Source organism: Chlorocebus sabaeus, chromosome 7 (assembly GCF_047675955.1).
Source record: "Chlorocebus sabaeus isolate Y175 chromosome 7, mChlSab1.0.hap1, whole genome shotgun sequence".
Lineage (NCBI taxonomy): Eukaryota > Metazoa > Chordata > Mammalia > Primates > Cercopithecidae > Chlorocebus > Chlorocebus sabaeus.
The window spans coordinates 110,067,628-110,089,711 of NC_132910.1; the positions used below are offsets into that span (position 1 = coordinate 110,067,628).

A 22,084-nucleotide genomic window follows, 5' to 3' on the forward strand; every position below is an offset into this window, starting at 1 on the left:
GCATATGCTATTGTGGAAGCTGACAAGTCCAAAATCTGTACCTAATACAGCATGACTGCCCCCCCCCCCCCCCCCCCCCCGCTTTGAGACAGAGTCTCACTCTGTCACCCAGGCGGGAGTACGGTGGCACAATCTCCACTCACTGCAACCCCCACCTTCTGGGTTCAAGTGATATTCCCACCTCTGCGTCCCAAGTAGCTGGAACTACAGGCGTGTGCCACTATGCCTGTCTAATTTTTAGTAGAGACAGGGTTTCACCATGTTGGCCAGGCTGGTCTCGAACTCCTGACCCCAGGTGATCTGCCCGCCTTGGCCTCCCAAAGTGCTGGGATCACAGGCATGAGCCACCATGTCCCACCAGCATGACTCTTTAAATAGTCATATGCTGCATAATGATGTTTTTGTCAATGAAGGACCACATACACAACAGTGGTCCTAGATTATAGTACAGTATTTTTACTGTAGCTTTTCTGTGTTTAGGTATTTTACATATGGAAATACTTACCATTGTATTGCAGTTGCATACAGGATTCAGTACAGTGACGTGCTGTACAGGTTTGTCACCTAGGAGGAATAGGCTGTCCCATAGAGCCTAGCTAGGTGTGTAGTAGGCAACATCATCTAGGTTTGTGTAAGTACACTCCCATGATGTTTGTACAAAGACAAACAAAATTGCCCAGTGACGCCTTTCTCGGAATGTATTCCCCGTCATTCTGTCGTCAAGATGTGTGACCGTTTTTAAAACTTCTTTCTTCTCAAAGCTCCCCCTACTTTATTTCTAGAATTCTTCTCTCTCTTTTGCTGTATTTTGAATATATAGTGTTTGTTTGTTTGTTTGTTTTACTGGTGCCTTTGTGCTGCCTTCATTCTTTTTCTATCTCCTTGTTCTTATATTAAGACGTAAGTGGCCAGTTTCCCTTGTTATCACAAAGTGTGACTGGCAACTCATGACTGTGCTCTGACATTCAGAATTCTTTCAGTAATCAGCTACTATAAAGCAAAATAATTGTCTGAGGGAATAGAGCTGCCTTTGGAAAGGCACTGGAAATGTTGTCTCAACTCCTCAAATCTGAAATGGTGGGTCTCGCTTGGTGAAAACTGAAATGGCCAGATGAATATTCTGTGTGATAAGGGGTCACCATAGGTTCATGCATTGTTTCTGGGTATTTTTTTCAGTAGTCTCATTTTCTTCCATACTGTGTTTTTACTTTTATTGTAAATACCATGTTTTGTAGTAGTTGATTGGATTATTAATATATTGTTAGTTTTGTTTTTAATCTTAAAAGTTCACTGAGTTTAGTGATACATACTTTTAAATTTTGGTCGAACAGATTTTAAGTTTGCTTTCTGTCTTGGAAAAAATATTTACTTCCTATAAAACATAAACCATCCAGAAAACAGGTTTTTCATACATTTGCTCTAAGACAGTCTTTTAGTAAGCATTTCATAGATGGTCAGTATATTTTGTTTATGTCTAACACATTGTTGAACTGACCAAACATGATTTCTGAAGTTCATCTCTGATTTCTTTTTTTAGTTTAATTTTATTTAAAGTTCCAGGATACATGTGCAGGATATACAGGTTTGTTACATAGGTAAATGTGTAACATGGTGGTTTGCCACACGTATCAACCCATCACCTAGGTATTAAGCCCATGTATTAGCTTTATGTATACTGATGTTCTCCCCTGCTATGGCCCCCCAGGCCACAGTGTCTGTTGTTCCCGTCCCTGTGCTGCCACTTAAAAGTGAGAAAATGCAGTATTTGGTTTTCTGTTCCTTTGTTAGTTTGCTGAGGATAATGGCTTCCAGCTCCATCCATGTCTCTGCAAAGGACATGATCTTGTTCCTTTTTATGGCTGCAGAGTATTCCATGGTGTGTATGTATCACATTTTCTTTATCCAGTCTATCATTGATGGGTATTTGGGTTGATTCCATGTTTTTGCTGTTGTGAGTAGTGCTGCAATGAACATGTGTGTGTGTATCTTTATAATAAGATGATTTCTGTTCCTTTGGGTATATACCCGGTAATGGGATTGCTGGGTCAAATGGTATTTCTGCCTCTAGGTCTTTGAGGAATCGCCACACTGTCTTCTACAATTATTGAACTAATTTATACTCCCACCAACAATGTAAAAGTGTTTCTTTTTCTTTGCAACTTCGCCAGCATCTGTTGTTTCTTGACTTTTTAATAACAGCCATCCTGATCGGTGTGAGATGGTATCTTGTGGTTTTGATTTGAATATCTCTAATGATCAGTGATGTTTGAGTTTTTTTCATTTTTGTTGGCTGCATGAGTGTCTTTTGAGAAGTGTCTGTTCGTGTCCTTTGCCCACTTTTTAATAGAGTTGTCTGGTTTTTTCTTGTAAATGTTTTTTGTTTCTTGTAGACTCTGGATATTAGACCTTTGTCAGGTGGATAGATTGTAAAAATTTCCTCCCATTCTGTAGGTTGTCTATTCACTCTGATGATAGTTTCTTTTGCTGTGCAGAGGCCTTTTAGTTTAATTAGATCCCATTTGTCAGTTTTTGCTTTTGTTGCAATGCTTTGGGTGTTTGTGTGTACGAGTGTGTGTGTGTGTGAAGTCTTTGCTCATGCCTATGTCCTGAATGTCATTGTCTAGATTTTCTTCTAGGATTGTTAATAGTTTTGGGTTTTACATTTGTGTTAGTCAGTTTCACACTGCTGATAAAGACATACCTGACACTGGGCAATTTACAAAAGAAAGATATTTAATTGGACTCACAGTTCCATGTGGCTAGGGAAGCCTCACAATCATAGCGGAAGGCAGGGAGGAGCAAGTCATATCTTATGTGGATGGCAGCAGGCAAAGAGAGGGCTTGTGCAGAGAAACTCCCATTTTTAAAACCATCAAATCTCATGAGACCCATTCCCTATCACGAGAACAGCACAGGAAAGACCCGCCCCATGATTTAATCACCTCCCACCAAGTCCCTCTCACAACACTTGGGAATTATGGGAACTATAAAATGAGATTTGGTTGGGGATGCAGAGCCATATCATATCAACATTTAAGTCTTTCATCTATCTTGAGTTAATTTTTGTAAAAGGTGTAAGAAAGGAGCAATTTCAGTTTTCTACATGTGGCTAGCTAGTTCTCCCAGCACCGTTTATTAAATAGGGAATGTTTTCCTCATTGCTTGTTTATGTAGGTTTGTTGAAGATCAGATGGTTGTAGATGTGCAGTCTTATTTCTGAGTTCTCTATTCTGTTTCACTGGTCTATGTGTCTGGTTTTATAACGGTACCATGCTGTTTTGCTTACTGTAGACTTGTAGTATAGTTGGAAATCGGGTAGCATGATGCCTCCAGCTTTGTTCTTTTTGCTTAGTATTGTCTTGGCTATATGGGCTCTTTCATCCCTGATGTCTTGTTTCTTGTCCTATCCCATTTAAAGTCTTGGGGGTCAGTTGTAGAATTAATGAGTGAATGCCTTCCTTTATTAATAATGTGAAATGCTACTTTATGACACACATAGGTAATGTAATCTTCCATGAACATGAACTATCTGGCCAGCTGTTAGCAATTCTAACAATGATGATCTGATATTTACAATTAAATATTCTAGTATTATCTTTGGTTTTTAAGTATCAAAATGGTAGTAACTGATAATTTCAAAGTATAACTAAAATATGAATAGTAAAATGCTCTCCATGCCTTTTTAGAGCTGCTAAGGAGAGGGAGAAATTAGTGTGTGTTTTGGGCTTTGTTTGTTTATTCATTTATTTATAAAAAGGAATATTGAATGTTGTTATCTTAAACTCATGGCTGTATTGGTAGGCTGACTTTTTTTTTTTCAAGAAAATATTTTAGAAATTTTTGTGTCGTTTAAAATATTTTCTATATTGAGATGGTCTTCTATATTTATTTATTTTCCAGGCGAGTTTATTTGGAAGTTTTTCCTGTCTGGAATGTATTTGATGACAACAAAAGGGCAGGCACAATTCTATTTCTGGTAGTAAATTCCATTGGTTAATGCGTCCATTTATAATCACTGTCGCTTTCTTTTAGAAAGACTGTTGAACCATTTTGAAAACTTGCATATTTTGATATTTCCAGACACTAGATTTTTTAAAAATAAAAATTTATTTCTTAAACATTAAATTTCTGAAGACTCAATAGGTCTTTGAAAGCAGATAGTAACTATGCCATCGTGTATGTCCTTCACACAACAGATAATATATAGGTCTCAGCAATACCGTGGTTACATCGTGTTGATTGATATCTTTGGATCAAACTTGCAAAATTAGCGTTATTTAGTATTTCTAGGAGTGGCATTATAGATCTTCCTGCTTTAACAGGTCTATACAGGGATATCAGCACAAGGATCTTAGTCCCAGACAACTGTACAACATTAATTAATGGGTTGGCCGAGGCTTGAATGCAGCTGACTTTTTAGAATATTTTAGAGAGGATAAAATTGACACTTACTGAAGGTTTATGATACACCAGTCTGCTAGATGTTTACTCATATGTTTTGTCAATGAAACTAGCCCACAGTTCTGTATTTCCCTGTCAGTAGATAAGCATGCACTGGCCAAAGAGGTTAAGTAACATGTTCAATATTCATGGTCAGTCAGGTAGTAAATGTTAGACGTAGAGCCAAACATAGATCTTTCCCACTCAATCTATGAAATTACTCATTTTAAAAAATGAATTTAGCATATGTTGCTTTTTATGTTATTTAAACTTAAAATACGGCCCAAAGGAGATATATATCAAATAATTTAACGACTTTAGAAGTATACCATTTAAGTGCCTTTTGAAGAAAGAGACTGGGGCATAGAATGTCCAATGCCCAATATCCAGAAATGATGACTGAGCTATATTTACAGCAGTTACGGACTTTGGTTGATGAATCAGTCTTTTTATTACAAGTTAAGTGTTTTTCCTTTTCTGACCATGTATCTCTCATTAATGAAGCACAGCTATCTTTTTTTCTTTTTAACTTTTCTAGCTTCATTCCAGTAGGATACATTTTTACTAGTAAGTAGCACCATTTCGTAACAAAGGGATGACCATGTAACTAGTGTATTTTAAAAGTTAGGCCCACTAATATTATACTAAGGAAAGCCAAAATCTTGCTGAAAGATCTTTTGTAGGTGTGACTCTTTAATGGACTGAAATAACTTACAGTTGTCTAAAATTACTCATAGTTTTTAGAGGTGAAAAAAATACCACTCAAAATTGCTTCTTGTGTACCAGAAAATGTTGGAAGTGTTTTGGCAATATTTAAGAATATTGAAAAAATACAAGTAAATCAAAGAGTTTTTTTTAAAAACTTCTGTAAAACTTACTATCTAGTTATATATAATCTGAATAATTCAAATTATTGTTTAAAATCATCTTTCTCTAATCCGTTTCTAAGTTTGGCAACTTTTAATTTTTAAGTAAGGACATTAAGAAGAAAACTGTTTAACTATCGTCCAATTATCACTATAGTTTGTTTTTATTATTATTTATTTATTTATTTTAATTTTTTGAGACAGGGTCTCACTCAGTCGCCCAGGCTAGAGTGTGGTGGCGCAGTCATGGGTCACTGCAGCCTTGACCTCCCAGGCTCAAGTGATTCTCCTCACGAGTAGCTGGGACTACAGGTGTGCACCACAATGACTAATTTTTTTGTAGAGATGGGGTTTTGCCGTGTTGTCCACACTAGTCTTGAACTCCTAAGCTCAAGCAATTCACCCGCTTCAGCCTTCCAGAGTGCTGGGATTACATGTGTGAGCCCCTGCACCCAGCCTAAATTTTTTTTTGTTTTAAAGTAGGGGGCATTTTAATATTCTCCCTCCCACTGCCAAAACAGAAAGACAAAAATCTTGGAATGAAGGAGCTACTTAGAATGAAGGAAGTCTTATCCCAAAACAGATCTGTGTCTATTAATGTGGTGGGTTTTTTTTCTATGATTCTATATTATATCACCCTACTAACCCCATTTTCCCACCAGCTGATGTTTGGTAACAGCCATGTTAGATGAGACTACCTTAAGAGTGTGAAAGGATTGTAAGAATTTTCTGGCTGAACCACTTAATGCAGTTTAGTTCTTTTCTATAACCACTAACATTCAGCCTCTACCTTTAAGATTTTTAAATTGCAATTAGCACAGGTATTTGAGAGGTATTCCTTTACAGAATGAGTGTCAAACTTGTGTCCCAGCGCCTGGTACAAAGTAAGAACTTAGTAAATCCTAACAGTTATCATTTATTATAGGAAAAGGTTAATGATTATTAGTTTTTGAGACAGAGTTTCACTCTTGTTGCCCAGGCTGGAGTGTAATGGGGTGATCTCAGCTCACCACAACCTCCACCTCCCAGGTTCAAGTGATTCTCCTGCCTCAGCCTCTCAAGTAGCTGGGATTACAGGCATGCGCCACCACACCTAGCTGATTTTTTGTGCTGGGATTACAGGCGTGAGCCACTGTGCCTGCAGCCAGGAAAAGGTTAATTTTTTTTTTTTTTTTTTGGAGACCCAGTCACTCTGTTGCCCAGGCTGGAGTGCAGGGGCATGATCTTGGCTCACTGCAGGCTCTCCCTCCCGGGTTCACACTATTCTCCTGCCTCAGCTTCCCCAGTAGCTGGGACTACAGGTGCCACCACCATGCCTGGCTAATTTTTTTTGTATTTTTAGTAGAGACGGGGTTTCACTGTGTTAGCCTGGTGGTCTCGATCTCCTGACCTCATGATCCGCCCACCTCGGCCTCCCCAAGTGCTGGGATTACAGACATGAGCCACTGCACCCGGCCAAAAAAGGTTAATTATTAATAAACTCTTGAACTTAGTAAATCCTAACAGTTATTGTTTATTATAGGAAAGGGCTAATTATTAAGAAACTATTATGGTTAGCTGTAATCTGTCTCTCCACAATTTTAGTTCATGTTTCTAGGTCTCTTTTAAAGCAACACAAGTGAATATTAATATTCCATTTTTATATAACTGTGTTTCAGATGTTTATAAAGATCCACCCTTTAATCCTCTTCTTCTGTATGAAATACTACCAGCTTTTTGTAGCTTTCCTAAACCAGTTACTGCTTGCTGTTGTTTGCATAGGTCCTATAATACCCTGCAGTGCAGATAACAGTAGAATTTTCTGTCTTCCTTGCTCTGGACATCATAGGTCTGATCATGTAACCTGAGATTATATTAAGGTTTTGGGGATCGTACATTGGCTCAGAGAGAGCTTTTGGCTTGCTCTGTTTTATAGGTAACCCCTTCTACCTCCCACTCACCTGTGAATTGTTCCTTAAGCCTGACCCTCCCCTATCCTTTTCTTGTACAAGTGACATTTTGATAATATTCATGTAGGTCTTTATATTTATTCCCGTTAAATTTAAATTTACTGGTTTTAGCCTACTCTTTTTGCCTATCAAATTATTTAAAACTCCAGATTTTGTCAGTAAAGAAATTAGACATCTTTTATGATTACTCACCCATCCTGTGTCTGGTTCCCCATCTTAAAAATTGTGGAATAATATTTAACAGGTTAGTTTCGAAGTTGAAGTGGAATCACTTATGATTCATTCTGCGAACTACTGTGTGTCAAGTACTAGGGATAAAGCCCAGTCTGTCGTTGACAATATCAGATAAGTGTTGTGAGGTTGCCCTCATCTAACTTACAATCCCAGTTTGTGATGCAGTATTTCCTGTTTTCCTTAAATAAAAACAGAGGGATAATTAACAGATCATTGTGCTCGTGCAACATAGTAATCCCAAGGGAATATATTACAGTCAAATTAGTAATAAAGATAATATTTTACATTTGCCATGTTGCTGTGTGAAATATTAAAGTGGGGAGCCTTGTTCTAGGGCCTCGCCCCTAGAAAAAGCATGGAAGCAATTCACAACCACTGTTGAAGGACTCCACCTCCGAAACCTTGAGCAGAGGTTTGTAAGTGAAGTCTGGCCTTTTTAAAAGATAGATTCTAGGAAATGAAGTAAGCTTTGTTAAATCTGCTGTTAAGGTCTGCCCATTTTTCAAGTAAGTGCATTTTTAAAAGCCCCACGTGGGAATTTCTCATGGACTTACAGGCTTCTTTGTTTTTCTGCATGTCTCCATCTCATGTCATCTTTTAATCTTGCCCTTCTAACATGCTCCATGTGAATGTTTCTTACAGATAGTTGCCACATAATTTTCTTATACTTCTTATAGATAGTTGCCACATAATTTTTCAATTACAAATCAGATGCTACATAAACAGTTTGCTATCAGAAACTTTTTAAAAAAACATTTTCTTGGAACGTATCTGTGGAGTAAATCTTGGTGATCTTTCTTGAACTCTCATTTAGGTTTTTCTGATACTGAACATGAGCTCAACAGATTCCTGTGTTTCTAAAGACTGTATTTAGATTCACTTAGATGTTTAGTTAGCATCTAGCATTTCCTTTGAGTCAGCCATTGCATTAGTTCCTTTCATATTTTATTTCATAATTAAATTATTTTTAATAATGAACCAGAAGTACCATTTCACTTTATGAAAGTAGAAAAATGAAATTTTAGCCCAGGTGTCTTCTGTGACTGCTTTGGGTGGGGTGTGTCAAGGACTTGTGTGAGGTAAACCCAAGGATGAAATAGACGATGTGAAAATGTAAGATTGAGTTAAAATATAAAGTTTATCAGATAATCAACTTTTCTTCTAAAAGAAATTGCACTATTAATGAGGGATGTGTTGGCTTTAGGAAAAGAGAAAGTAAAACTTCTGACCATGTCTACCATCTTTTATTTTGTGTTGGCTCCGTGCGTAATTAGTTTGATGTACTTATATAGAAAATTGCATTTTAAAATGACATTTTTTGGGGAAATGATGAAAGACTATAAATCCGATTTGTAAACTTTCTTGTTTTCTAGTATCAAAGAATGACTTCTTTCTGCTATACCCACAGGTTTTCCCCAGCTTCTATAGTTTTTCCTCTGTGGTAGCGGTGAGAGGGAATATTTAACTATTAAGTGAAGTAAGTGGTATTAAACCTAGAATTCTATTTTGCATTCTTCTATGCTACTAACTCTATGATCTTATACACTTTATTTTTCTATGAAAGATAAGTACATTATTCTCTTGTTTCCCTTGGGTTTTGATGAAGTTTAATTAAATGTTTGTAAAGCACATTGAGATCTATGGTTAAACACTGTATATGTTCTAAGTATGATTAATCATTACTAAGAACAGACCATTTTTCTCAATTTCATAGTAATTAGAAAGTGAATACTTCAGGTGGAAAAAAAAGAATATAATGGTATTAAATATAGCATGGAAAGCCTTTGCATTAAGTAGTTTCCTGAACTATATAAACTCCATTTTTTTGGAGTGTTGTTACTGATAATTTAGAAGTCATTGGATGTTATTGACAGGGTAGAAAGTTCTTACATGGTTCTTTTTCTTAACCGGATCTAGTTAATGCTACTTGGTAATGGTTAAGGAATGAGGTAAACATAACCCAAATTGGAGTGAACGTCAAGGTAAGTGTGATTTATTCTTTTTTGTATAAAATCTATAATATGGGTTTCCCCTAAATCCTTTGTTTATGTTTTATTTCTTTAGCAGTGTTTGGTATATTATAACCTGTCATAATTGTGTTTCAACATACAAGATAGTGTGGATAATGAAATTTCTGTATTACAATTATGAGTTTTAAGATGTGTAGGTTGTAGGCGTGGAGCCAGACTGAGAGAGAGATCACGCCAAGTCTCAGCACAGAAAAGCATCAGTGCCTGAAGATGTGTGATTTTACTTCATCTATCAGGTTCCCCGATTAGGTTAGTTTCCATCTTGAGAGAAGTCACACATTTTTCCAGAGAGAGGCAAGCAATTGGAAACCTCCATATATAAAGTCAGACACCATCAGCATGGGGGTAATTTGACATAACCTTGAGAAGAATTTTTTGGCTCATGGATATGTGTTTTGTGAGACACGGGCCAGATGGAAGGTGTAGAACTTGATTATTTAATCCCTGAGTTGCCATTTACTTTTTTTAAATTGTGATAAAATATAAGTAACAATAAAATTCACAATTTTATGTTATTAAGTGTAAAAGGCCAATAGGATTAAATACATTCCCACTGTTTTTGCAACCGTTACCACCGTCCATCTCCAGAACTGTTTTGATCTTCCCAAGCTAAAACTCTCTGCCATCGAACAATAACTCCTCAATCCCTCCTTCCCCCAGCACCTGGCAACCTCCATTCTACTTTGTACCTAGAGAATTTGACTGCTCTGATATCTAGAGTAGAACATTATATAGTATTTATCCTTTTGTGACTGGCTGATTTCTAGCTTGATGTCTTCAAGTTTTATCCGTGGTGTAGCATGTAATAGAAATTCATTCCTTTTGAAGGCTGAATAATGCATATACCACATTTGTATGAATATTATTCATACATTCATCTGTCGAACACTTGGGTTGCTTCTACCTTTTGGCAAAAGTTTACTTTTAAGTCGTAAGTTATGAATATTATAGAAAAATATTTGGGATTTTGACAGAAACTAGTCTAGAGGATTAAATAGGGTCTTTCCAGTGCCCTTTCCCGGTCAGTGGAAGGTTCATTCACTCAACAAGAATGAGAGTGCCTGCAGTGCTTGGGGCGGCGAATACAGGAGTGCCCACAGACAGATGTGGCACCAGCCATTGTGGAGATGAGAGTGTAGTGGAGGAAGCAGACACTAACTGCTTAAATACTCTTGGGACTCCATGCAAAATTACAATGGTAGTAAATAAGTGCTTCCATGAAGGGATAAACACTAACGAGATTTCTGAGGGTATTTCACCAGTGTGTTTTTGGGGATGGAGGTGGCATCAATCAGGAAAGGAAGGAAGAAGGAAAGTTTCAGGCAGAGGAAATAACGTGTGCAAAGGCCCTTTTGTCTATCAGGGAGGCAAGAGCCGCCCATGCAACTTGGGAGTGCAGAGAGTGACCGTGAGCAGGGTGTAAATCTGGAAAACGTATAAATCTTGGAGATCATGATAAGAGTTTTGGTCTTTATGCCAGCAGCAGTGGGAAGCCATGGAAGTGTTTTGTTTTCATTTGTGAAAGAGGCTTAGTGGATGAGGGCAAAATGATTAGACTTTAGTTTTTATAAGATTTCAGGAGGTGGTATGGTAAATAGGTTGGGTGGATGGAGTTAGAATCCAGACAGTTAATTAAGGAGACTTTTACAGTTCTCAAGGCAAAAAATAATGATTGGAGTGGGATGATAACAGCAAAGACAAAGAGAAATCTAAATTTGAGAAAAATTACAGAATGCAATAAACAGATGTTGTGATGGATTGATCATGGACAGAGATGTTAAGGAAACTCTTAGATGTAGAAATGGTGTAACAGGATCACTGTGGTTCATCATGTGAGTATTCTATGGGATGAGGAATGGTGTAAACCAAAACAGATTCTTGAGAGATTTGGCTGGGAAGTGGAGGAAGAGGAAAATACCGGGTCTGGAGAATGTTTCTGTTTTTGTTTTGTTTTTGAGATGGGAGAGACCTGCACATTTAAAAACTGGCAGGGAGGACTCTGGTTGTGGGGCAGAGGTTAAGCATACATGGCAAAAGAAGGATAATGGGTAATGTTTGGAGAAGGATCCAAAAGAGTGATGTGGTGGGAATGGTTGCCTTTAGATATGAGGAGAAAGAAGGAGGCCGGGCGCGGTGGCTCAAGCCTGTAATCCCAGCACTTTGGGAGGCCGAGACGGGCGGATCACGAGGTCAGGAGATCGAGACCATCCTGGCTAACACAGTGAAACCCCGTCTCTACTAAAAAATACAAAAAAAGAAAAAAAACTAGCCGGGCGAGGTGGCGGGCGCCTGTAGTCCCAGCTACTTGGGAGGCTGAGGCAGGAGAATGGCGAAAACCCGGGAGGCGGAGCTTGCAGTGAGCTGAGATCCGGCCACTGCACTCCAGCCTGGGCGACAGAGCAAGACCCCGTCTCAAAAAAAAAAAAAAAAAAAAAAAAAAAGAAGGAAAGAGAATAGGGTGGGCAGAGTCTTAGGTAGTAGTCAAGAAACACAAGTCAGCAAGCACTGACAATTCCAAAGTCAATTATTAAAAATGCTACATTTTCTGTATCTATTTTCTTTACATGTGCCATTGATAGATAAACCTGATTGTGAAAAGCTGACCAGTGTTTCAGAATTAAAATGTCCTTTGTCAAAAATAATGCAGTCTTTCAAATACCTACATACCTACGTGAAATTAAGAGTTTATAATAGAATAATGTATCCTCATTTTATTTCAACTCTCTGCCTCTGAAGTTTGGTTTGGTTTTTTAAAAAAACCTGGGTAGGTTAATTTTTTATATTATTTGCAAGGCAATATGTGCATCTGTGTGTGTGTATATGTGTGTGTGTGTGTGTGTGGGTGTTTGTGAAAATCACATCGTCTAAATTTATACAATGCTTGTCAAGTGTGCATTTTATAAATTTTTGATAGATACTTGTTTACTATAGCACAGCGATATTTGAGGGTGGGATAGAGGTCACATTGATTCCTTTATCTTCACCTTGGTGAAAAAAAATCATATTTTAGTTCAAAGCTGTTCAAGTAAGTCCTTGCTCCGTTTTCCCACCCTGTCTTCAGTGATATTATTTGGAGTCAGCAATCAATGGATTCCATCCCTCTGAGACTTGCTTAACCTACAGCTGCTGATAGAATACAGGCAAGAGCTTGTTACTTTATCTGAATTGTCCATTGCTACCTTAATGAGTGAAATGGTTAAGTAGAGGAGGGGGCGAGTCTTAAGGAATGTGTGTACCATTTGAGCTGAATATTTCAGTGTATATAGGGAGAGGGAGGGTGAGAGAGAAATCCACTTACATCACTAGAACTGCATTGAGTGTGAGCCTTGCAGGTTAAGAGACAGACTACAGTGTCTTGCTTTCTGCAGGAAGCAGCAATGCCGTTTGTTTCCTAAGAGGAATTTTTTATTTAGAAAAGGAAGCTTTCTATCCAGGAAATGGCTTTCCTTGTGCGTTGCTATGCCAACTGCCTGCAGCCATGGTCCTCCAAAGTAAGCACAATAATGTAATTATATTGGTGTATTGCATTCAGACTCATGATTTTTGAGATTGTGTGTGTGCATGTGCTGTGTTTCTGTTAGTGGCTCTCTTGCTAGCAGGCATGCTTGTGTTGAGTGTGAGGGACAGACATCATTAAATTAAATGTCCATCAGTGTCATGCTGCTAAGATTAATTGTGCAAACTTGGTTAGTGGAGTGGGACAGAGATCACTGGTCACCACTCTGTCAGCATCATTAGCAGCTAGGGAGGAGTTCCCGATTCACACGCTCTGCCCTGATTTTTTTCTTTCTTTCATTTTCTTTTTTTTTCTCTTGGTTGGAGGGTTCTGTATGTGTGATTGCAGATGAAACAAGGGTATTAACAATGCTTGGCTGAATGCTAGAGCCTGGTTCTTATACCACCCTGACTAATATAATTCTGTGTTAAGCCTTTTTGAGGGGAGTCTGTGTGCAGTCAGCCATTTTAGCTTTTTTCTTTTTTTTTTTTTTTCCTCTCCTTTTCTTTTGCCTCTTGTTCTTCAATCTCAGAAATGATCTTGTTCTCTTGGAAGACTGAGAGCTGTATGAGGTTTTCTCGGTCTTGTCATAGCCTAGGATGGTTAGAGTTTCAATGTTATAAAAATGGAGACGAACACTGTTGTTCGGATTCCTTTTCTGGTCTACAAGTGTGAAGGGTTTTTAAGCTTACCAGTAGTGACACTTTAAGCTGCAGCTTGGTTTTCCCTCCTCCCTCTTTTTTTTTTTTTTTTTTTTTCCTTTTTCTTTTAATTTAATGCTGTAGAGGGTGACTTGCCATCGTGAGAGATTGGTACATGATGTGTAAATTCAGTTCAGCATATGTTTCTTCATTATGAAACCACTAGCAATCCCAGCTAACCATGGAGTTATGGGCCAGCAGGAGAAACACTCAGTAAGTATCGCAAATGCCGCTTGTGCTTTGATAGCACGTCATAGAGAACTGCTTTAAAATGGGAATGTTGCTCTTTCTCTTCAGGGAAAACAGTTTTTGTAGAAGGTATAATAGTCTGCTTGGAGGAGGGGAGGGTACATTAAAACTGCCTTGTTCCTCCAATGTTGTAATTTTTAAAAATTTGAAGCAAGACCAGCAATTTATTTAAAGCAAAATCACTAATACTGAGAAATATTGGGCAGCTGATTTTTATATTCAGAAACTAAAGCTTGACAGTTCAGCTTCGACTTGATACTTGAATAGTTTTCAAAAAAAATGTTTTTGTAGTTGAAATTAATGAGAAATCATCAGAAAGGTTATTGAGAACAGGAATCTATAGTGAGGAATTCACATGTAGGTTTGAGTGTAGGAGGGAGAGCTTTGGTTATTGATTTGGTAATAAAGCGATCAGTGGGATTTATCTGACTTCTTAACATGTATTCATCACTTATGAAAACACAGATTTTTTTTAATGCCACAAAAAATTACTGCTTCTTTATAATTGATCCCATGAGTCAGCTATGTGTTTATCAAGCTGAAATCCCATGGGCAGCTACTGAGAAAGACTTTTCTATGCCTAACAGCAAGTCAGAGCCTCCTGTTTCAGGAATGTGAGTTCTCACAGTGCTACTTTTATATCACCATATTGGGAGTTTTCTGGCATCACACAAATTCACCTGATTGATACATACATAAATATATTCAATCCTCAAAATGAAAATGCATGAATTTAGGCAGCTTGTATAGTAGTCTAAGTATTTTTGAAATGCCTTCTTCTACATCCTAGCATCTAGCAGGTTGTTAAAGTATAGGAATTGTCTTTCATGTATTCTAAAGAAGATAAGATGGTAAACTTCAAAAGTGGAAATAAGTCACTGAGGCTTTGTAAGTTTATAGATAGGAGGCCATGAATGTAGAGTATTTAGGTGCTTAGGTTCATGAGTATAATTTGGTTTTGTTCATCATTATGAACAAAATTACCAACTAAATCCAAGAGGTGTTCTTAGACGAAGTGATTCTTTGCGCACTGTCTCACCTCAGGAATGAGCCATGCAAGCTGTGCTTAAGGCAGCGGCTGTGTTGGAAGCATGTTATGACGCGGCGCCGAGAGCCCAGCCCCTTACCGTGAGGTCCTCGTGGTACTTCACTAATTAACTCTCTTTGGATCAGATCCAGAGAAAGACCAGCCCTAAACTTAATTTCACTAGTAGTAAAGGGTGTTGTAGAGAAGTTCCATTGTAGTTTGATTTTCTTAACAGGGCCTTTGAAATTAAACCCTTCTGTAGTCATGATTTACCAGGTAAAAGTAAGAGTGTTAGTTAAGCTATACTTGAGGAACCTTAGAAATAAAAGTTAAACCCCAGGCTTTTTACTTAACTGTTTCATATGTCTTTTCTTAAAGTATGTGTGTGTGTTTGTGTGGGGGGGTATTTAAATGAATAATAATATAAATTTAATGAACAAAGAAAATTGTTGGCTGGGCGTGGTGGCTCACACCTATAATCCGAGCACTTTGAGAGGCAGAGGTGGGAGGATTGCTTGAGGCCAGAAGTTTGAGACTACTGTGGGCAGCATAGTGAAATCCATCTCTATTTAAAAAAAGAAAAGAAAGTTGTTAAAACCATTTACTGTCAGGAGGAGGAAAACACATTACTACATTCATGAAAAGGCCAGTTGGGACAGATACTACCTAGTAGTGCCTGAACTACAGTCCCTGATCTTATTCTGTAAACCTGTTTGTTTCCTGACAAGTGCCTATATTTTGCTACAATTTAGAGAGATATTAGACTAAAGTATCACTAGCGATAAAATAATTTTGGATCAAGCAATTTATAGAAAATATGTGAGTGGTATTGCCCATGATACTTTGGTTAGAACTTAAAATACTAGAATTTGCCATCTCAAGATGCCACATGCAGCTTAGGATATCAAGATCTTGCTGTATCATGGTTGACTAGTCCTTTGATTCTATTGAGCTTGCTATGTAATAATCAGACCTTTAAAATTTTAATTGTGTGTGAGGAGTTGAATAAGAAAATACTCAGGCTCTCGATAAATGACTCAATGTAGTTGTTGGGCAAAAATGAGTGAGATGGCCCCTTTTTCATCCTATGAGGTTTTATGGTGTCAGAGCTAATTTCAAATGAATAGAATTTATTAAATTCACAAATACTTCTGTTTTTGCTTCTTCAAAAAGTTTGTGGACTTTTAAATGGCTTGGCTTCTTTGACTGCAGCAAGTAGTGCAGTACTGGAAAACAAAAACCATTAAATTTGAGGTAGAGGCATTTTTTAGCTATGACAAGGCACAAGTGGTAAGCTCAGTTATTCTACTTTATCAGAACCTTTCAGATCTCATGGGCTTTTATTCTTTATTTGTTGTCTCTCATTCGATGCATACCTTAGTTGCTGGCACATAATAGACGTACGATAAATACCATTGAATTTCTCTTTAAATTTTTGGATGAATAAAGTCTCAACCTTTTTAACTAGTAAATTTTACATATTTTATCACACCTCCCCCCAATTCCATTTTATGTGGTTGATTGATAATACTAAGATGAATACCCACATGTCACCAGAAATGCACCCAGCACTGGGCTGTATTTTTATAGTCATGTGGTGCTTTTCAGTTAGTCTTCAGAGGAATCTCATGATTTTGTGAATATAAAAATGTAAAAATCTTGTGATTTCTTTTTAAAATAAGAAGAGATTTCTAACATTTCAGAACTGTATTATGAGACTGCATTTTTCTAAAGACTACTGTAGACCATTAGTTGGATAGACTGTTAATAGATGGTAGATGAAGAAAAGTTTTATAGGCTCATTAAGTTAGGGAAAATGTTAGCATTAAAAGTATCTTTACTCAATTTACCAACTGTTTTGTCTTTTAAAGTGGAGCTCTTCTCTCCCCATTTTGTCCGGCTCAGATGCCTTTGAAAATTCCACAATATAGGATGGATTAGAAACTTTGTAAATTAAAAAAAAGTTTTAAAATAAATTAATTTGATGCTATCAAACTGATAACATGTTTTTAAATTTTACATTTTTGTAGGAATTGATTTATATAGTGTGCTATACTTAAATCACAGCCCAAGTCATGATTAAATAATAATAAAAATGGTAGTACACATAAGAAAGTGCCCTACTTAAATATGGGAATAAATTGCAGTAGCTGTAATTTATAGAGTAATGTACTGCATAGCAGACACTATATTACATATTATCTCAATTCTTAAGAAACAGTATTACCTTTTTACATATGAAAAAACTGAGATTAAAAAGAGTTTTTTCAGGGGCATATTACTAGTAAGTGGTGGAGCCATCATTGGTACCCAGGTTTGTCTGATTTTATAGCCATTGCCTTAACCACAGACTTACACTACTTATCCCTGTGTGACCAAATTTAGTCTACTTCCGGTGTGTAGACTGCATAATTATGAGAGCTAGTATTAACCAGTGGAATACACAACTTGAAAAAGTGCTTTTTTTCCTGCAGCTGTCTTTTTCCTGGCATATGTGACATTCCAAGCAGAAAGAATATCATGATCAAAATCATTTTACAAAACTTTCCATTGCTTGGCTGAGTCAATCGTACATCTATCCATTTTGAAATCATGTTGAGACTTGAGTTGAGATGGTCGGGAATAGCTGCCGTTTAGCCCAGTTCCTTTCTTCCTTCTGCTTTTCTGTGTTTGGCCCTACCGTGTACATTTCCTTTTTGCTGCTTAACTCTTTAAACATACGCTCAATGTCTCAACTTCCTCTGCCTATTCCCTTTGTAACCTCTGAGTGCCTGACCGTGGCCACTTGTGTTCTACTAGAAGTCCTGAACCTTGCCATTGTGTCTCGCCTGTTTCTGCCCCAGTGAACCCTGCATACAGTGGAGCCTGACTTCAATTCATGATCACCTCCCTTAAGTCCATACCGCCCATGACTCATCTGTAGCCATAAGTATCATTTTCATCATTCAGAAGCCCCTTAACCAAGAAGGATATAACTTAACCATATTTTCTAAATTCCTGTTGGTCACTTAAGACCCTCTATAATCTACATTTGTTCCCTTATAAACATGTAAGATTGGGCTCTTTTATTTTAGGACAAGCTGGCCTGATGAGAAATACTCCAGGTTCATTTTTTTTTCTCATTTCTCAGCTTGCTGTGTTCATGGCTTGACTTTGACTTGGTCCTTATCGCTTCATATTTATCTCTATGTTAATCAGGATCACTTAATATGCAGTGCTTAATTTTATTAGTTCTTCTAATTGATGCTTATAAATTTGTTTGGTCTTTACAGTTAGATGACAGATTACATCTGGAATGAATTCTGTGTGTTCAAACGGTATGGCTGGAATTTAAAACTGTTTATCAGCTGTTAAGAGTACAGTATAGAGAAGGATTTTTCAGGCTGGAACAATAACATGTGAGGGCCCAAGGTAGGAAGATGTAGAAGAATATGAGGGTTCTGAGGAAAAACAATGAAATCATGACTGTTGGAGTTTTGTGTTAGAGAGAAGTAGGTCAGTACAGGTGATGGAGTGGAGGATGTTAGAATACCAGATAAATTAATGACTATTTTGAAGATGCAGCAAAGGAGTGTAACCTCTTTCTTCACCTCTCCTTCCTGTCTTTCAACTGGAACAGATTTAAGAGAACTCAATTAACAAAAAATGAGTTATATTACCATGACAGTTTGACCTTGTCTGTAAACATTGGGTAGAATGTCTCTTTAGTATATTTTGATTGATGGATTTTCCTTAGCAATGTAGGAAAAAAGCACCAGGACTAATTATAGAGGCTAGGGTACACCTCTTCTGGGTGAGACTCCACCTCTTCATTATCTGATCTTTATTTTGTCTATTATAACAGATATATTTCCTGAGATGAAATAAACTTATCTCTTGGCATGATTTTCCACTGTGCTTGCTAGCAGAGGGGATTGAGAGGAAGCATATCCTGTTGTTTCATTCAAGGACAAGGTCGTCTTGCCTTGGATTTGGGCCAAGAAACCCTGGCAACAAATAATAGATCTTTTTACCCCCATTAGAAGTGAAGAAATGTATTTAGAAACTTGCCAAGACATTGCATGCTCTGCTTATGTGGGTAAGACAGTGCTTTTTCCAGTGGTATCACTGTGTATCCAGTTATGTCACAGAGGACATATTAAAGTAAGATCTTTACTTTTAGTCAAAATAAGTATACTTCATATCTTTGCTTTTAAATATTTTTAGTAATAATTCATTAAAAAATCTATCTGAAAATAAAATCAATTTAGGTTAGTGAAAAAGAATGATGAACTTAAGAAAAAGTAAATGCTCAAAATGTATCATTAGGAATTCAGTTATTCTCCTTTAACCATTTAACCCTAGTAAGATCAGTAATCAGTTTCTTTCTTTCTTTCTCATTTTAAATGTTATATAAAATGCACCAAAGTAAATGCTCTGTAAGTTTGGTCTCATAGGTATAAGTATTCCTTAAACATAACCTGACATTTCTCTTCTCTCCTCTTCTCTTCTCTTCATTTTTTGAGATGGAGTCTCGCTCTGTCGCCTGGGCTGAAGTGCAGTGACGCAGTCTTGGCTCACTGCTACCCCCGTCTCCCGGATTCAAGCATTCCTCCCCCTCAGTCTCCCAAGTAGCTGGGATTACAGGCGTCCGCCACCACGCCCAGCTAATTTTTGTATTTTTAGTAGAGGCGGAGTTTCGCCATGTTGGCCAGGCTGGTCTTGAACTCCTGACCTCAGGTGATGTGCCTGCCTTGGCCTCCCAAAGTGCTGGATTACAGGCTGAGCCACTGCACCCAGCCCTGACATTTCTTTAATCTGCCTCCAGAGGTTTGACCAAACTCCTAATTTATTCAGGTAATCTGTTAAGAATTCCTCCAGATGAATGCTGAAGTTTTCTTCATTTTCTTTTGTTTAACAATAAAGGTAAAATTATTTTACAGTTACTTTCAATCCTTAATGAAGTACTTTTTAATGCTTACTTTATATCCCTCATTTTAGAAAAACTAACTTATTACTGTCATGTCTGTAATGCTCTTTATAAACTTTTGAAAGCCTTTTCAATTTAGATCAAATAACTTATATCATTATATATTTTATTCAAATATGATTTGCTTATAAGCTTTTTTGAAAAATATTTTAAAAATAAAATGAGTGTCTAAGTATAGCTACATACAGATATAACCATGTGAGCATGTATAAAAATACACACGTGCGTGCGTGTGTGTGTTTGTAGTTTAAATGAAAGTTTGTAAATGTGTCCTTAAGGTCTCTATTAATATCCTTGTTCTGAGATCTTTGTTCTCTCTGACCTACTTTTTCTTCATCCTTAAGAAGTGGTCTTTATAGACATGACACATGCTTGTGATTATTTCCATATAGTATTAAGATGCCAATGCTATTAGTATTGTCTTAGGTATTACACAGAATGGGCTAAATGGAATAGTGTCTGGTTTTTGGAATATAGATTAAGAAACTAATAGAAAAGATATATTAGGGAATGTAGATATAAATTTGCTACCTTAAAGCTACTTTAAAGACATGATATAACAGAGCAGACTTTAAAAATGCAACATATTGCATCACACAAGAAGTTCTCTTAAGCTCACCAATGGTCCCTGCCACTCACTGTCTTTCCTATTGGTACAGAAACACCCATGCCATAAAGAGTTAATCACTTGTCACCCTCTGCCGTTTCTTCTTAATTGAACCTCTAACATAGGCCTTGTATGTAGTTTTGTTGTGTTTTTCTCTCTTTCGCTTGTGTGTGCGTGTATGATATATAAGAATCTTATTATAATTGCAGTCTATGATACATCATATCAATCATCCACTATCTATATTTCTTTTGTACTCTGAAGTCACTATATAAATATGCCCCATATGCTTCAGATCTCTTCATTCCACATCAATAGATCAAATTCTCTTTTACAACTTACACTGGATATTCATCATGACGGCTGTTTTCGGAGACATCTTAGGCATGAATTAGCCTTACATTTATTAATAAAGTGACAGCCTGAAAAATTTCTTTACAATTATCAAAGTTATATTCTTCTTTAATGAACTCTGGAGAGATACATTACTGGTTTGCAGTATTAACTTGGTTTGATTATTAAATGAAACATACCCTCCTTTCCCCTTTATTGATATATCTATATACGTGTACTTATTTCATGTGTAAGTATGTGTATGTGTAAATATAATTAATCCATACTCTCATTTTTAATTTTGGTTTGTAGAAAAAAACTAGAATTAAGATTTGCTTACTTTATTAGTAAAAATTGAATTTTGAGAATATATGTTCTATCTCTTGTCATAGATGTTTTATTTTCTTACTCTTCTCTAATAGAGTTGAAAATACAGATTACAATGGAGTCATCTTATTATAGGGTATTTTCAGTGGGCAAAAATTTAATAAAAGTGGCAAAAAAGAACATCACACTTTTCATGATGAAGACAATAAAACATGAAATGTGAAAAAGTGAAGAGTTGTAATTTTTTCATTCCCTCTCTTGGGGAAAAAAATGGGTAACCCACTTTTGCATTCTGAAGTATTTTTATTAGGTGGGAGCACTCTTGTTTATTTTTCTCAGTAATTAAGAAATATTTGGACTTAAATGGGAGAATTCTGCCATATAATTTTTATGGGTACTATGGAACTGAGAAGGACTACTAAAAGTACTACAGTAGTTTTAATACGTAAACCTTAAGTACTTCGTATTATAGTATCTTTAATAGTAGTGAAAAAGGAGATTGCCGGCCGGGCGTGGTGGCTCAAGCCTATAATCCCGGCACTTTGGGAGGCCGAGACAGGCGGATCACAAGGTCAGGAGATCGAGACCATCCTGGCTAACATGGTGAAACCCCGTCTCTACTAAAAAAATACAAAAAAAAAAAACCAAAAAAACTAGCCGGGCGACGTGGCGGGCGCCTGTAGTCCCAGCTACTCGGGAGGCTGAGGCAGGAGAATGGCGTGAACCCCGGAGGCGGAGCTTGCAGTGAGCTGAGATCCGGCCACTGCACTCCAGCCTGGGCGACAGAGCAAGACTCCGTCTCAAAAAAAAGGAGATTGCCTTGAGTTCCTTGTCAGTAAAGATTTAGAATGATTCT

At 37.1% G+C, this 22,084-nt stretch overlaps 1 protein-coding gene across 14 annotated transcripts in view; it reads left to right on the top strand.

The window, feature by feature from the left end:
- RAPGEF2 (Rap guanine nucleotide exchange factor 2) overlaps positions 1-22,084 on the top strand; it is a 258,238-nt gene that overhangs the window by 152,679 nt on the left and 83,475 nt on the right. The window contains exon 1 of one of the 14 annotated variants that reach the window (XM_008000138.3): positions 13,129-13,929. The exons of 11 other annotated variants lie outside the window; for them this stretch is intronic. In XM_008000138.3, the coding sequence (XP_007998329.1) occupies positions 13,870-13,929 (60 nt within the window). In that variant the 5' untranslated portion in view covers positions 13,129-13,869. Of the gene's footprint in view, positions 1-13,128; positions 13,930-22,084 lie in introns of those variants that run through there. 2 more of the 14 variants (XM_037993434.2, XM_008000142.3) reach the window with 2 other exon arrangements.